The sequence below is a fragment of the Bactrocera neohumeralis genome, unplaced genomic scaffold (assembly GCF_024586455.1).
Source record: "Bactrocera neohumeralis isolate Rockhampton unplaced genomic scaffold, APGP_CSIRO_Bneo_wtdbg2-racon-allhic-juicebox.fasta_v2 cluster10, whole genome shotgun sequence".
NCBI classification, from domain to species: domain Eukaryota; kingdom Metazoa; phylum Arthropoda; class Insecta; order Diptera; family Tephritidae; genus Bactrocera; species Bactrocera neohumeralis.
In genome coordinates, this window is record NW_026089623.1 from 8,557,103 (window position 1) to 8,574,855 (window position 17,753).

The following is a 17,753-nucleotide window of genomic DNA, read 5'->3' on the forward strand; positions in this document are numbered from 1 at the left end:
TGTGCAGGCCGCCTTAAACGCATAAAATACATATGTATGTATTTATTTTTGCGTATTATATAAGACTGCCCAGTCCAATTTCAAACAACACACATTTATTTTCACATACTTACTTAACAATTTATATTTGCGGCTTCTGATGATATTGCTGCTGCTGCTGTTTCCAATTCATTCTGATTTCCAATGCTATAAAACAAATGAAGTAATTATTTGCAAATTATTTAAAAAAATCACATAAAATCCATTCACTAACCTTCTTGTTGTACGAGCACGAGCGTCTTTCTATCGTTTTTTTATTACCCTTTTTGAGATTTTATTTTGGCACTATTGACAATTATGTTTTCTCATTCGCACTCATTCAAATAAATGAAGAAATGAAAGAAACTTTTTCATCGCACCTAGGTATACAAAAAAAAAAAAAAATAACCAGAACATGTGTATTGGTGTTAGTGCACAGAGAAAAAATTTGTAGTTGTATTTAAATATTTGAGAAAAGTGGTTAGCCATGGCTGGCAGGGTAAATACAAATGTATTTATCATAGGATATGCGATATATGAACGTGTCAAGGAAAATCCACATTTGGGAATAGTAAAGGTGTTTTTCTCAGTTAATTTCTTCGCACTCACCGTTCGGAACCTTATATAAAAAAGAGGCAACACTCAATTTCGCCAAAAATTTACAAACATTTTATTTTACTTTAACTTTATGTACAATTTATAGATTTCACTCGAATTATAAAAAAATGAATGTTCGCACAATATGTTGTCGCTCGGGGTTACTCGCACGGCTGATCGTTAGCGGATCGCAAAAAGAAGTAGTGGTGAACTTGTTTCTCCGCCCCTTTTGTTCCCTTTTGATTGAGGTGAAAAATGCAGTGGCAAAGTAGTTATGTGTGATGTGGATTATAGGTGGTGTAGAGATGAGTGTGGTGAATGAAGAGTGCTAGTGACGTATATTTTAATGCGGTGAGTGTAGAGTGTTCTGGATGCGGGATTATTGTTGTGGTTAGGTGTTCGGTGTTGGTTATGTGTCAGGTGGGGCAGGGGACTGAAGCTCATTTAGCCATCCCGGCCCCCCTAGGCGAATATTTCAGCCTAGAAGTCGTTGCAACTGCTGGAGCGTGGCTACAACGTTGCTTAGGCCTGAGGTGCGGCGCGGACGGGGCGTTTGTTGCTGGCGTCGTGTCGACGTCCCATTCTGTTGCCGCCAAATACGGGTGGGAGATGTGGTTGGCTGTCGACGCGATCGTTCATTCCGGCTTATTGGCGGTTGTCGTACTGCACCACGGTGGTGGCTACCAGATTGTTGACCGATGTCGGGTCTGGTGGTTCGGTGCAGCATGGTGTGGTGAGGCCACATACATATCTGGCACACGTTTGCCGAGGTACACTCCTGGGTAGTGTGGGTAGGTGCCAGACAATTGAGGCAGTGGCCGTGTGCCTGGACGACGCGCTTTTGCTGTGGTGGCAAACCTTTAAAAATGGCGCAGTGCATCCACAGGTGCACTGCGGCTCTGCTGCTGATATGAGCGTTGACGGCAGTGCTCGCGTTCCACTACGCGGACCCGTTGATGTGGTGGTTCGGGGAGCTGCGACTGGGCCAGCCGCAACTAGGGCTGCCGCAACTGGAGCTGCCACTGGGCGTGGCACGTGGATAGTCGAGCGAATGGTTGGCGTCGGAGCGAGTGGCATGTCTGCATCCATGTTTATCTGTATGGAAGAGTGTTATTTTAATTGAAAATTTGTTGCATGAAGTGGATATGGGTATGGCTGCCACGTTGTGGCAGAAGTGGAACGTCAAGTTGATTGACCATTACATTGTTTTGTGTGATATTTTAAAATATTTATTATATCGGGTTTATGGGTTTTTCGTTTACGTTTCGATGTTATCGGCTGTCGGTAAAAAGCATAGTTTCACGAGCGGTCTTGTTAACTTCCCGGATTGAGTACGGAGATCGACTACGCGAATATGACCGTCGGAGCCTGGGTAAAGCTTCTCTATGCGGCCGAGCCGCCATTTGGTAGAGGGGAGACACTCGTCCTGAATGAGGACACAATCTCCAATCTTTGGCGCATTTTCTGTAATTTTCCAACGGTACCTCTTGTGGAGGTCCTTGATATAGTCTTCTTTCCATCGGCGACTGAAATTATGATGGAGAATTTTAATTCTTTCCCATCTATTTAGTAAGGATAGCGACTCCACGCCTGGCTCAGGTGTGGCCAGAATGGGTTCTCCTTTTAAAAAATGCCCTGGAGTTAGTGCTGTTAAATCAGAGGGATCTTGCGAGAGAACCGTGAGTTGAGAACGGCTTCGACTTTAGTTAATAATGTAGTGAATTCTTCATAATTAAATTTGTAGCTGCCAGCTATCTTCTTTTAGTGAGATTTGAAGCTCTTTATAGCTGATTCCCACAAACCACCCATATGGGGAGCGCTTGGGGGTATAAATTGCCAATTGATACCTCGGGGGGCGTACTTTTGTACGATGTCAGGTGATACTTGTTTAAAGAAATCCACGAACTGTTTCTCTGTGGCTCGTTGAGCTGCAATGAATGTTTTGCCATTATCGCTCATGATTTTGGATGGGAAGCCACGTCGAGCGACGAAGCGAGCAAATGCAGCGAGGAAACCCTCTGTCGTCAGATTAGTGCATAGCTCAAGGTGGACTGCCTTTGTCGTGAAACATACAAAGACAGCAGCATAGCCTTTCATGAGAGTGGGAGATCTTAGCATGGACGCCTTTATTTGAAAAGGCCCAGCAAAATCGACACCTGTGGTGGTGAAGGGCAGAGCGAAATTGCAGCGTTCAGGTGGAAGTGCTGCCATAATCTGCGTTCGCATTTTTTGCTTATGCATAGTGCAGATCTTGCACATGAAAATGCATTTCTTGATTTGGGGCTTCAGACGTGGGATGTAATACTCTTGTCGTACCATATGTTGCATGAGGCGATGTTCGGCGTGTAGCATTAATATGTGGATGTATTTCAGGAATAATGTGGCAAATGGAGACTACTCAGGTATGATTATGGGGTGGCGTTCGTTATACGTAAGGCTGGAATTAGCAAGCCGGCCGTTTGCACGAAGCAGACCTTTCGTGTCTATAAATGGGTTTAGTACTAAGAGTGAGCTCTTTTTGTCAATTGGCTTCGATTCTCTTAGTAACCCCAGTTCGCGGCTGTAGTAGCGCGTTTGGGTTGATGCGATAAGAGCGACATTTGCTTTGGTGTGTCAATGTATCGCATTGGGGGCAAGTTGCTCCCTTTACCTTAAGTTTGAGTCGCTCTGCGAATTTGAGAATATAGGCGACTACTCTGAGTGCTCGGGGGAACGATGAAAATCGTTTAAGGATGTCATTATCATCCAATATTGTGTGGTAGGTGTCGATTTTTCGACTTTCGGGGGCAATTATGTTGCGCATTGGCGATTGTGGCTAGAAATCGGGAGATTCTGTTAACCACCGGGGGCCATTCCACCATAGGGTGGTGGTGGCGAGATGCAGGGGTTTGGACCCTCTTTTACCTAGATCAGCAGGATTGTCAGCACTGGCAACGTGTCGCCAAGTGGCTGATCCTACTAGGTCAAGTATTTGCGCCGTTCGATTAGAAATATAGGTTTTCCACGCGTGTGGTGGCTTTTCTAACCAGGCTAGAACTATTTCGGAATCAGACCATAGATATAATTTGTATTTTGCCATGTTTAAGTGGGTCTGCACCATGAAAACTAGCTTTGCTAGTAGCAGAGCGCCACAGAGTTCAAGTCGTGGTAGACTTATGGTTTTTAGAGGCGCAACTTTTGCTTTTGCCACTAGTAAGTGGCTTGCAGTTGCAATATCGCTTTGTGTGGGCACCAGAGAGCTGCAACGAGTATGATAAAATCAGAACAATCAGTCGTGCCAAAAACACAATCAAATCAATTCAGTTCAGCATAGACAACATTGTTAATCAATTCGTGTATCTGCCAGCGTCAACTGACCTGATGCAACACGAACAATCTGTTCTTCGGCAATCACGATCGTGTAAACGTATGGCTGGCTTCGGTTTCAATCGTATCATGTCACTGATTTGATTCGTGTGTGGCAAAAAATGTATCAGCTTTGAAAATGTGCGCGTGTTACAAATTTTTGAAGCGTAAACAATGGAAATTGCATCGAATACGTACATATGTACATACATACATATATACATACATTTGTTGTAGGTATGTATGTACTCGATGGAATTTCCCTTTTACATATAACATACTTATATATATATACATACATACATGTATACAAATAGAAATAGAACAGAAGTGCACTAGAGAAACTCAGTGTTTAGGGTATGAAATACAAACCGAACGCTGTCGATCATTTCAATCATTGATGCATGAGCTTGCATCACTTTGGGTATTTTCTGCTGATACGAACGTTCATAAACAAATCAGGTATAAGCCGATCGCTAGTGATACAAAGTTGTTCTCTATCGCTGATTTGAATAAAACAGTTCGCTTCGTGTACATGAACTGAACTGGCAGAATCAGACAGAGTAACGGATCAGTACTTAAGTATAAACAAAAATTTATTACTCGTTGCAGTTCTCTGGTGCGCGAACTTCAAAAATAACGTTTTCCGGAAAATCGATTTGAAGTTTCAAAAGTTTCAAAGTCAAGGATCACGGCCGGTCTGTAACTCCGTTAGTTTGACTATAATTGACTCAAAATTTGTGCACGATATTCTGGCCATATTGGTCGTTAAAAAAAAATGCCAAAAAAAAATTTAAAACCACACAGAAAATTATAAGCAATGGCTGTAAAATATGTCAGACCAAAACTTATGTTTATTTTCGTGCAATAAATATTTCGTCGTTAAATTATTGAGGAAGTGTCATCGTGCAATCTTGCAAGACCAAGAGAATTCCTCTTTTGATCTTGAAAAATGGAAAAGCAAAAATACAGAAAATAAAAAAAAATTGTGGAGTAATGGGGGGGGGGGGGCAACCCTACTAATAGAATTGTGGCAAAACAAAATTAGTGCTCTTCGCGGGCCAATATTAAGGCATCCAAAACATACCATTCCCGTTGCTCAAAATGTAAAAAAACAAATAAATTTTTGAGTTGTCAGTGAAGACTCATCGAAAACATACATTATCGGTCCGAACGACCTATATGTATGCCGCAACCCACAAATGTGTTTTCAAGATGTTTTCAATGCCGGTCCGAAAATTGTATAAGGATTTCGATTGTGGAATTGTTTCAATTCAAAGTGAAAATACAAACGGAAATGTACAGCAAGTAAGTATAAAATGAAGTAGATGAAACACATAATATTATATTTCGCGAAGCACAAGAACGGCAAGCAGTAGAAAACCCTAAGCTGTAGTCGTGCAGCTGTCTAAATAACTGTGGTCTTAAGAACGTGTGTATTTTAATATTTGACAGATAACGTTTGCAGTCTGTCGCTCTCTATGTGTTCAGCACTTAAAGGACAACGAGGAGGAGATAAAATTATTACTTCGATGTAAATGGTGTCTCCCAAAATAATCGATCGATTCCATTTAATACCATGTTCAGACCGAAAATTTAAAAGATTTGATTATATTTAAGCATTTCATAACCCAACAGTGTTCTCACTGCCGTTAGAAATATCAAAAAAAGCTGTTATTGTCATTCAAGAATTCACATCGCTTAATATTTATCAATCGAAAAGATTGTCATATGGTATTTTGAAATAAAAAGACGGCTTTTTTTAATATTTTCCATATAATAGAAATAATGGAAGCATTTTTTCATTTGTTAAGTCGATTTTCAGATGAAATTAGATTTATTGCTTAAAAAAAAATTTGTTTGTTTACATTTTTTTCCCTTTGTAGTGTCTAAATCAGCTGTGATAATGTAACAGTTTTCCAGTGCTGCCAAGTAGATTGCGCAAAATCAGAGTCGCACAGAGAGATTTAGCGTGGATCAGTTTCAAATCATTTCAATGAAGTGATTTGGAACTGTCATTTTTGTATGGCGAAATCTTGATAAATTTTTAAGATTAGTGGGATAATCCATTCAACAGCCGAAATCGTGTGATTAAGTGTCGGTCTGAACATGGTATAAGATTGCTTTTGTTTCGTGTAAGTTTGCGATTACATGCGGCAACTTTAGTTGCTAATTCTCGGGCGATTCTCTTTTGCTGTCGCCCATTACCTTCACACGAGCAACTTGTGTTGCGCAACTCTGCTCGAGTTTTTTTCTCATTCCCTTTCACTTTACTTTAACCCATTGTCTACTCTTTACTTTAACCCATTGTCGTTTCTTTTTCCTTATAGGTATTTGGGCCACTCTATCACATATATTAATTAGCTCTGTCAATTAAGAAATACATTTTATTTATTAAAACAAACATATATCACCCTTTTTACTATCGTCTGAATCAATTTGTATGGCTTCCTCTATACATTTCACAATATCTTTAATTAATAAGATTTTTTCGTCATACTCCATTTACTAAAATATTTATATTATATTATGTATATTTGTATACATATTTGCAAATTACTTACCAAAAGATGAAATTAAATTTTTTATATATATTCAAAATATTAATTTCAAAAAAATATACGCAAATGCAACTATGTACTACGAAAGAAAGAACACGAATGCCGAAAAACGTCACAGCGAACTGTTACGAATAAGAACACAAAGCGAGTTGCTGAACACTGGAAACTCGGTGCGATTCTCCTCTCCTCGTCGCCCCCTCGCCTATAAACTAAGAGTTGCCGCAACAAAAGTTGCCGTGTGTGATAAGGCTCTAAGTGGACCAAAATCGTATGAAGATATTCGTACATTCAATGGAATTGTTATAGCATGTCCTGCTAGGGGTAGGGTTAAAGGAATGTCCAACTTATTCCAGCATGAGAGCACCGCAAAATTATCGTTTCCATTGTGATAATAATTTTATTTAAGCATTTAAGTTTATTAGCTCTCAATTAATAAATGTTTTTGGGGAAACTTTAGTGTACCATCATACGATTTTAGGGTTAAAAGTGGTATGGTTGGATAGGGCCAGGAACAAAGGGATGTTAAACTTATTCCTGTGTGAGAGCGCCTCAAAACTAGCGTCTTTTATAACATTTTCCATTATGGCCAGATTGAACAAAATAACAATTTTTGGGTATTTATCAGCCCAACAACCAACATATAGTACGTATAAAAATGACTAAATAATGGTTATTTATTAAATGGAGAAACTATTCAAATCTTTTTAAAGAATATTAGAACAACTGACTTTTTTTCTTTCAATACCCAATAAAAGGATTTAAGCTTGTTAGCTCTCAATCATTAAATGTTTTTAATCATTTTCCATTGAAAATAAAACTATGATTCCTCAAATTACAAAACGTTTCATCAAATACTTTTAAATTTCACAAATTTATTTAATTTTCATTGTTTTACATTTTTTATAAGTGGCCTTGAACGATGCAACAAATCCCTCCGTTTGCATATTTTTTTGGTAAGATTTCAATCAGGAATAAAGGGTTGTTAAACTTATTCCAGTGTGAGAGCGCCTCAAAATTAGCGTTTTTTATAACATTTTAAATTATGGCCAGATTGAACAAAATTACAATTTTTGGGCATTTAAATTAAAACACCCAACATTTAGTATGAATAAAAATTACTATATAGTGGTTATTTATTATATGGAGAAACTATTTAAATCTTTTAAAGAATATTATAACAACTGACTTTTGTCCTTTCAATGCCCAATAATAGGATTTAAGCTTGTTAGCTCTCAATCATTAAATGTTTTTAATAATTTTCCATTGAAAATATTACCAAGATGCTTCAAATTACAAAACTTTTCATCAAAAACCTTTAAATTTCACAAATTTATTTAATTTTCATTGTTTTACATTTTTTACAAGTAGTCTTGAACGATGCAACAAATCCCTCTGTTTACATATTTTTTTGGTAAGATTTCAATCTGGCCATCGCTCGTTTCCAATTGCTAAACGTCAAAACCTCCTGAACTCGATCAACTGTCAAAGTTTAGGTGGTTTTGACGTTTAGCAATTGCTCTCTCACTTCCAGTGAGAGAGGAGTTAAACATCTCTTTATCTCTGATTTCAATCTGGCCATCGCTCGTTTCCAATTGCTAAACGTCAAAACCTTCTGAACTCGATCAACGGTCAAAGTTCAGGAGGTTTTGACGTTTAGCAATTGTTCTCTCATTTCCAGTGAGAGAGGAGTTAAACATCTCTTCATCTCTGGATAGGGCTGATGCTCTTGATTAAGAAAATGTATAATTATAGCAAACTTATAGTTGTAGAGATATTTGCATTTAAAGTTGAAAATTTTGCAAATTTTATCTTGCAATTTCTCTATTTCTAGTAATTATTTCTTTCATATAACGGACTTTTTATACACTTTCACTTTATTACATTGTTTCTACATATTTATTTTTCAGTAATTATTTAGATATTTGCTTAAAATAAGTATTTTATATTTTACATAAATTTTATTACATGCACAGTAACAAAAGTTTTCCGTGTTGACAGATAATAAGTGTTGCCATAATTACACATTTATCAAACGAATAACGTTTAGCGATTGCTCTCTTATTTCCAATGAAAGATGAATTGTAGATCTCTTTATCTCTGCTAGGAGACTCATGGATAAAAGGCTAGCCAGTCAAAAACGCTACTCCCTTCCTTCCGTTTCCTTCCTTATCGGCAAAATGTGTGCACAGTCAAAAACGTGGTAAAAACGCAGAAATCAGCCATCTTTGTTTGTAAACATTTGAAGAATGTTGCCATTGCTCAATGCGCATATATAGTTTTGAGCACATCTTTGTTTTCAATTACAATTTATTACAATATAAAATACCAAAACTGAAAACAATCTATCATAGTTTATATATTTATAAATAATAGCATTCGACTCTGATTTTGAGTTATTTTATGAAAATTTCAAACATATTGAAACATATTGAAACATATTGAACAGATTGAATTATAAAAATTGATAATTACTACAGTGTATCGATATATATATTTATAATATATGGCAACCCTGCGTTGTGAGAGAGCAATCAGCTGACACGTTTCCACGGCAAAAATCCAAATGTCGTGAATTCTCACGTCATCCCACGTCAAAGAGAGAAGGGAGTAGCGTTTTTGACTGTGCAGTTACATTGCGCGCCCATAAGATAGGTCGTGCCAGCTGACACGACCCACGATTCTGCGTTTTTGACTGGCTAGCCTATAAATTGATCCGAAAAGGCACTCTTTGCTTGTTGAGAGAGCCCATGGGCTTGTTGTGCTTTGGCAGCACTGAAATTTTATGGGATACTGGACAGACGACCAGCAATACAAAGAAGAATCAAATAACCCTGCAGAAACAAATTGCAAAATCAGTGAGTAATTTAAGAGATCCGATTTTTTTTGAATTTAATATATATTAACAATCTTTATTTAAAGAGATTTAATACATTTGTTTAAATGAGTTAAGCATCCATCCATTCTACCCAGAAAAACTGATGCACCCTAATAAGACAGCTTAGTTCGCCACAGCTGAGAACACCACAACACAACAACACCATGCCTATACCACAACAAACTCATCAAAAAGGATGGAAAACGGGAAACATTCATTTTACCACTTTCGTTTTGAGACACCCATCCCGCGCGTTTGCAATAACATCGTTTAGAAAGCAGACATATTTCGTTACACGTCTTCTCAACAGCACATCAACATTCATCTAAAAGACAATCGTTTACACACCTCGTTATACACACCCGGGCAGATACTTTCGATTCGTCTACGGGCCTAAGCTCTTTATCGCCACAGAAGTTTATACAATTTTCTTGATACAAAGTTCAAAACGCTTCTACATAACCTTGGATCAGCCGTGATCCTTCCTATTTTAACATCCCTTCATTTCGCATCGATCCCGCACTTGTTTCGTTTAATTAAGTTTGGCATTTATTGTAACCGGAATTTGTGTTAAAAATAAATTATAACGTCTTTCCTATTAGCAAAGAATGCGTTTTATTTAGTAACTTAAATACAGAGGTGTGTGCTTCTCAATTAGTTGGGCACCCAAATATTCAAAATTTTTTTTAAGAAAAAGCTGCTACTTAGGCGCAGAGTATTGTGCAACTTTGCAGTATCAAATGTCGGTGTGTATACATATTTTGGTTGGAATTGACCGCAAATGTTATTTAGACCTTGACTTCCGAACAAATTATCAAACGATATTTGTTCATTAAATATTTGAGGAAGAAGTAAGGTTCATCCTTAGATTATTTAATACATGTAACACCCCTATTCTGTGCACTTGACAAATTCAACATATTTCTAATTTGTCAAAGTTTTACATTTATCAAGCATTTGGTAATCTGTGTCTGAAATAAAAAGCTCTTTTCTTAATAAGTTGTTAAGATGTCAAATGCTCTTGACAGCAGTGCTCGTTATGAATTAAATATTTGATTGTGCATCTTGTTGTGAAAATGGAAGATATTTTACTTTTGTTATTATTGTTAAACGAAGATGAAAATTGTGAGAATAGGAATCGCGCGCGGCATTTAAAAAGTTTACGCGACGATAGCAATCCATTTTCTTTGAGCGAGAATACCTTTGTGCAAAATTTTAGATTAACTCGTGAAATTTGCCGCCGCCTGATTGATGAACTGGCCCCACATGATAATCAGAAAACGTCACTACCTTTAACTGTAAGGGTTCTAGCAGCTGTGAACTTCTTTGGACACGGCTCATATCAGAAATGTGTAGGTAACAACGTCAACTTGCCCATGAGTCAGTCATCCCTTTCGAGAAGTGTGCGAGCTGTAGCAAAACTTATTGTGAAGGTGAAGGGAGGAGAAATAAAGTTTCCCAGTTCAATAGAGGAAGAAACTTTTATAAAAACGGGGCAAGTATTATTGTAATACAAATAATAATATGCTAATTTATTTGAAATATATTTCAGATTTTTTAGAAAATTTGGAATAAAAAGCACCATGGGAGCAATTGACTGCACGCATATTGCTATCATTGCTCCACCATCAAATAATGTCGAACGTCCTCTTAATTTATATTTAAATAGAAAAGGATTCTACAGTATCAATGTTGAAGCAGTAAGTTTTGTTTTTGCATGCACATACATATATGCCAATGCAATTTTTGAGTGTATCGCTTTTTAGGTTTGCGATCACCGATTATGTTTTACACTTGTAAATTCTAAATTTCCGGGTGCAACACATGACTCTGGAATTTGGGCAACTTCTGACCTACGAGAACATCTCATTCGTCAGCATACTAATACAACGGAGAGAATCTTGGCTTCTTGGCGATCAAGGTTATCCTCTAGAACCGTGGCTTTTAACACACGTGGCACTTTGGTTCTGCAAGAAACAGCATAGAGAGAGCATTTGGTGTTTTAAAATCTCGCTTCAGATGTTTGTTGAAGCACCGAGTTCTACATTATTCACACGAAACTTCCGCTTTGTTTGTTAGTACTTGCGTTATATTGCATAATATAATGACGAAAGCAGGCATTACGTTCAACGAAATAGATGACGGGGTTCCAGAAGACTTTGATTCTCCAATTAATAATTATAACTCTTCACAGTACGTGCGCGAAGGTGAAAGAACAAGATCAAGATATATATCAACTCTTTAGTTATATATATACAGAAGCCAATCTATATTCCTATGTACATATATAAATGTTCTTACAATTCGACTTTCGAAATACACTACTTACTTCCATTATTTGTTTATTTATTTATCCTTTTTGTTAAAAGAAAACAAATTGAAATTTCCATTCCATTTTTTTATTCTATTATAAAACAAAAAACTAAACTTAATTCAATAAAAATGTTACACATACGTTATTTCAATTTTAATTAAACTTTAGATATTATTTTTCATTACTATTAAACGATTTTATAAGTTCTGTTATAGAACTAGTTAGGCCTTGAGTGGCCTGCATCATTTCAGGATGCTCCCGTCGCCTCTCTTCCTCAGCAGCATTCCTTTTTGGTATATCAGCTATCAAAGTGCTGATAAGCTTATTTCGTGCACTTCGTGATAGCACCAAAGTTGAAGCATCCTAAAAAGAAAAAAACGTAATAAGAAATTGCAAAAAAAATTATATATGTATTTTGTAATTATATCATAATGAAAACTTACCTGGTTTTCCAAGCTAAGATACGTAGATGGTGTCGATGGACTTGCTGTATGGTGTTCGGGATTTGGGCTTGCATCTACCTGACTGCATAATTGTTGAGGACTACCCGTGGGTGATGAAATTGCGCATTCATCCGTTTGCTCAATTGGCGTTAAACCTAGGCTTTGTACATTTTGCATCCCATCTACAGCGGCCGAGCCAAATGTAGACAAAGCCATTTCTTCGAAGTCCGTCATCGGCTTGGAACTTGGACTTCCACCTGTGAGCCTTTGAGTCATTTTCAACCGCCTTGCTTGAGTGCGCAGTTGGCTTTTCCAAACGCCTAACGTCTATAAATTAACACAATATAATAAATAAACGAAAAATAAACTAAAATGTTACCTCTTTCCATTTTGCAGCACTTCGTATTGGTCCTCTGCACGAATTAAGTTGCTCTGCCAGCTGTTGCTACAACTCCTTCATCCGTTGAGGCGCTTTTGGGCAATTTTTCCTCGTACTAATTTCTGGGTGTGCTTGGCAAAACAACACATATGCCTCCAGCTGCTCGTGCGTAGCTCTTTCGTGCTTGGGTTTACTATAAAATAAAAGTTAAATTATAAATTTTGTTAATAATTAAATTTTGGAAACTTACGTTGCAGAACTGTCCATTTTAACGAATAATTTGAATAGAAATCAGCTGTTTTCTATTTACATAATTTTTTTCACCATACGTGTGGGGAAAGCATTACGAATTGAAGCTTTTACTTTTAATAAGATTGCCACAGAATACCAAAATATTTCTCGCTTGTTAAATATTTGAGTTAATTGTCAATATTTTATTAATTTGTCAAAAGCACAGAATAGGGGTGTAAATGTCTTGAAATAGTAAACTATTTTCTTTTATATTGAGCTTAGAAAGTTCATTTTGATGGAAATATATACATATATTTGGCCTATTATGTATGGAATATCTTGCTTCTTAAACCAATTTTAATTATGTTTAATTCTCTGTGGAATGGAAACCGAAAAATACCCAGGAAATACAATAAAAATCTCAAAACTTATTTTCTTACGCAGTGGCACCATTGTCAAATTTTATAAAAAATGTGAACTGGAATCAAAGAGTTCCGTGTTATGTTATGGCTTAAGGCAATTGCCGAGGGTCAGCTTGTGATGGAGCGACGAATATTGACATCTGATTTATACCCGCGTCAAATGCGAGCGAGTGAACATAATTGCGACGAGAAATTTGTCAGTATTTCGTTGTGACTATTTTTTTAAATAATTTTAAAATGAAAACGAAAATGGAGAAAATTGTTTTTCGTATAATAAAAATTGTCAGCATGATGTATACAATAATTAAAATGTACATTGAGATGAAGCATACGGTATCTAGTCTGGACGCATAATTTGCGACACTTGTGACGAGTTATGGACCGAATTGCATGACATATCGTTGCTCAACCTAACGTATATGAATGGAAAGAAAGCAGACAGATTGAAAATGACCATCTACACAAACTAGAGCTATATCTTTTGTTTTGTTTCTTAAGATTTTACATAAAGACTGGAATGTCGAATTGTGTTGGGGCGCTAGATGACAAACAATTGCCGTCAACTGTATTGTTTGGCAGCGGATCATTATTTTATAACTTACACTTTACACTTAAATTTTGCTAAATAATTTCATAAATACGTAGACACGTGCGAACTGTTTTTTTTTTGTTTTTGCACGTTTTTACTTTGTCAAATTGTCACAACTGACCGAAAATGTAACTCTGAAATCTTTGAACCAACGGAGAAATTATAAATAAACTTAAGTCGCCGGGAAGATATCCGCAGGCAAAAAATCCCGTTCACGTCGCAATTATGTGCCGTTTCATGCAGATAAATGTGGGTTTACATTTTTTATATAAGAAACACGTTTTATTTTTAAATTATAAATTTTTTCTTTTTTAATAAATAAAATATATGGCTAGGTGTAGTAGTCGGCTGAAGCGCGTCTGTCTCTGCCGACTGCTCTTTTTCAAGTCTCGTTCTGATTCTTTTGTTTCTTCACTTTTCACGTTCGCTGTCACGGTTCATAGTCCTCGTTTCGTTCCTTAAGTCAGTGTTCCCGCTTATGGTTTTTTTGCAACAATCCAACCATCGAAACTCCTGACTATACGGTAGGCTCGAATCTGCTTCTTGTATTCGGCATGGGTGGTTGTTCGTTCAGGCCCCTCACCCTCACCAATCTTCTCAACCTCGTATCGATCTTTTGCTAAAACCCTCAAAACTCTATAAAGACCAATGTACGTAGGACTTAGTCTAAGTCCACTATCGAATTAAGTGCGCTTAACAGCGACCAATTTGTTTCCTCTGTAATTAACTGATTTTTTCTTCCTATTGTCAAAACGACGATTTTTTTCTCTTTGGATCGGTGTAATTTTATCTCTGGCTTTTCCGCGTATTTCCTCGCGTTCTGAATCTAATTCATCGAAAGCAGACTGTATTATTTCATATTGAAGTAGCTCATTCAACTCCGACAACCCCTTGACTCTCATATCTACCCCAGTTAGTATTCTAAAAGGCCCAAGCTTTATACTACGCGGCGGGGTGTTGCTGATGACTTACTGTACTTTGCCTACGTGATTATACCAGCTACTCGGTTCCTCGGAACACAATTTTGATAACAATGGTATGATTACTTACTTCGTAAAAAAAGTATTCCCTCGCACCGGTTGCAATTAACAAGTGCTCAATTCTATTTGACAGTAGCTTTGGAAAAGGTTAACTGTAAACGCGGTTTTCCGGTCGGTCTACTATAACCACGATATAATTATAAGCCTTCTTTGTTCGCTCCATTGGTTCAACATGATCAAGGTTAAAAGTTCTTAATGACCGATCCTCTTTCGCTATGGAATTTAGAAGCCCCTTCTTCCTTCCAGTCTTGGCCTAGGTCTTAGCTGCTTTTCACTAATGGAATGCATACATCTCTACTTAACTGCGATGTTCTCATAATCATGTGTCTCATAATCATATGACATCATCGCGCAACAAGATACCCTTACTGGAACTCCATTATTCCGTTTTTAAAATGAACTCCCATTGAATAAACCCTTCATGTCTTAAGTGCCTCCCTTATTGTCAATACCTCCAATTCACAAAAGTGGAATTTCTTCTCGACCGGCTTGGTTTTCCTGCTCACTGTAGAAGAACCCCACCGTACCCGAAAATAGATGCGTCAGTATGAACTTAGGTCAATGCTTTAGGATTATAAAGTTTCAGAACTGGCGTAGTAGTGGTTCAGGGACCACTGCTTACCCTTCGATAAATCGACGGAAATAAGAGGTTAAGCCCCGAAACCTTTGTACCGCCTTCTTATCAGTGGACATGGGAAAGCTTTTCATCGCCTTCGTCTTTGCTTCCGATGTACCGTTTTCAATGATGTATTCCAGAAAGTCTACTTTAGTTTGCAAGAACTAACATTTTTCCCATTTTATTCGTAAATTAAACTGTGTCGGCCTTTCCAGAACTACTTCTTGTTTCGCTATGCCCTGATCTATATCCTTAGAGGGAATAATGAGATCGTCCATGTAAGTGAACATAAACGAATAAACAAGTATTCGTATTGGCCTTGATGGATTACGAACGAAGTGCATTTTATCGAACCCTCCTCAATAGGCACGTGAAAGAATAAATTTCTTAGCTCAAGTGTGGTGAATATGCAAGCACTCTGCAATATTTCGAATACATCATCGATAATACCCGAGACAGACATGTAGTGACAACACCATATATGGTACAAATACCATATGTGTGTCACCAAATACTATCAAAATAACATATGAGCAATGTAGTATTTTGCTGGAACAATACTATCATTGTGGTATTTGTATAAATACAGCTAAAAAAACAGGTAACAAACTTTGCTGAAAGCTTTTACACAAAAGCTCTTCGAAATATTCTGTCAAAATGACTTAAAAAATTAATTATTGAAATGGAAAACAAAATATTTTTCACAATTTTTCTTCCGGAAAAGCAGGAAATGTCTCATTTTATGTGAGGATTTTAGAGAGACTTTAACCAAAGCGCTTTTTTGCGATGAAAATAGATTAACTTTACAGTATTTGATATAATTGTACTTATTTTCTCCTTAACACACATCTACATATTTACTCTTTACAATTTTTTTTTAATATTTAATGCCTATGAAACAAAAGTAGTATTTGAGTTTACTTCATTGCCGTGTGTGTCACCAACGTAGTAAACAAAATACCATGATACCTTTACTATGGTATTGTTACTACATGTCTGTCTCAGGTATAAGCGGCATGGAAAAATTGTCTTTCATCACCTTTTCATTAAATCGACGATAGTCGGAGCGTAACCTCTTACTACCATCCTTTTTAGCAACCAGTATACTCGGCATTGCTGGGTTGGATAATATCCTTCATGAGCTATTCAGTAATTTGCTGATCCACGGTGCATTTATCAGAATATGACATTCGACGCGGTCCTTGATAAATAGGGGTGTCGTCATTTAAACAAATTTTTATTCAGACTGGCGATTTATACTATACTGTGTTTAGAGGATGGGATCATGTGTAGAAGTTCACGCAAGTGAGGAAAGTTCTCTGATCACCATTCACTTGGGAGTGGCCAGAAACGATTCCTTTACACATGGCTCAAGCAGCTCACGACTTCCGGTTTTTGACCAAGTATCGTCTGGGTAGCCTAAGAACATCCGTTTGAAGGCGAGCTAAAGTGAGAAGGCGAAAAAACTCCTACATAGGGTTGTGCGTTGGGTTTGGGACCCGTCACGTAACAAAACACCCCCCGTGAAAAGAAGCAACAAGCCTCGGATGAGTAACCCCCCTTTTGATGACGACCATGACAATCGAAATATGGACTACGAATTGAGGGCATGCACCTGGAATGTCCGGTCCCTTAATTGCGAAAGTACTGCTGCCCAGCTGGTTGATGTCCTCGTTAGAGTGAAGGCTGACATCACCGCCGTCTTAGAAATACGATGGACGGGAGACAACGACTGAGACGACTAGGTCCTTGTGGCATTTACTACAGTGGCCGTAAGTGGATGCAACAAGATGCTTTCTATGAGCGCTCAGAGCGCACCTATGAGCGCTGCCCGCGCCACGATGTCGAAATCGTGCTTGGCGACTTTAACGGCAGGGTGGGAAAAGAAGGTATCTTTGGCACGACGATAGTTAAATTCAGCCTCCACGAGGAAACATTCCCAAATGGGTTGAGGCTGATCGACTTCGCAGGGGCCCGAAATATGGTTATCTGTAGTACTAGATTCCAGCATAAGAAGATTCATCAAGCCACCTGTCTGTCTCCGGATCGAAAAACCAACAACCGGATCGATCATATTGTGTAGACGGAAGACACTTCTCCAGTGTTTTAGATGTGCGCGCGCTCAGAGGTCCTAACATTGACTCGGACCTCTGTCTTGTTGCATTTGCATGATATTGATATCATCGGGCTCAACACCAGCGCCGTTAGTTCTGCTTTCTCCAGACTGGACAAGGAAGCACAGAAAATGGGTCTGGCAGTGAAGGAGGGCAAGACGAAATATCACCTGTCATCAAACAAACAGTCGTCGCACTCGCGACTTGGC

General features: G+C 37.8%; 2 protein-coding genes and 1 pseudogene across 2 annotated transcripts in view; 1 reads left to right on the plus strand and 2 right to left on the minus strand.

Annotated features, from left to right (window-relative positions):
* Positions 1–643: 643 nt before the first annotated feature.
* The window catches only part of LOC126765067 (alpha-methylacyl-CoA racemase), a 129,729-nt gene continuing 112,619 nt past the window's right edge, over positions 644–17,753 (minus strand). Inside the window, exon 2 of the mRNA XM_050482677.1 lies at positions 644–1,710. Within this exon, the coding sequence (XP_050338634.1) occupies positions 1,261–1,710 (450 nt within the window). The 3' untranslated portion in view covers positions 644–1,260. The remainder of the gene's footprint in view (positions 1,711–17,753) is intronic.
* On the plus strand, positions 9,449–11,733 carry LOC126765082 (putative nuclease HARBI1). The gene is made up of 3 exons (XM_050482695.1): positions 9,449–10,891; positions 10,949–11,096; positions 11,163–11,733. The coding sequence occupies exons 1-3, from the start codon at positions 10,473–10,475 to the stop codon at positions 11,379–11,381; spliced, it is 786 nt and encodes a 261-aa protein (XP_050338652.1). The 5' UTR covers positions 9,449–10,472; the 3' UTR covers positions 11,382–11,733.
* On the minus strand, positions 11,830–14,989 carry LOC126765087 (uncharacterized; annotated as a pseudogene).

What these genes read in the sequence shown, in the direction of transcription:
- LOC126765082 (XM_050482695.1), top strand. Translation starts at nt 10,473, where the DNA reads ATGGAAGATATTTTACTTTTGTTATTATTGTTAAACGAAGATGAAAAT. An exon ending in GAAACTTTTATAAAAACGGG is followed by an intron (nt 10,892 to 10,948) that starts GCAAGTATTATT and finishes AATATATTTCAG; the next exon opens with ATTTTTTAGAAAATTTGGAA. An exon ending in ACAGTATCAATGTTGAAGCA is followed by an intron (nt 11,097 to 11,162) that starts GTAAGTTTTGTT and finishes ATCGCTTTTTAG; the next exon opens with GTTTGCGATCACCGATTATG.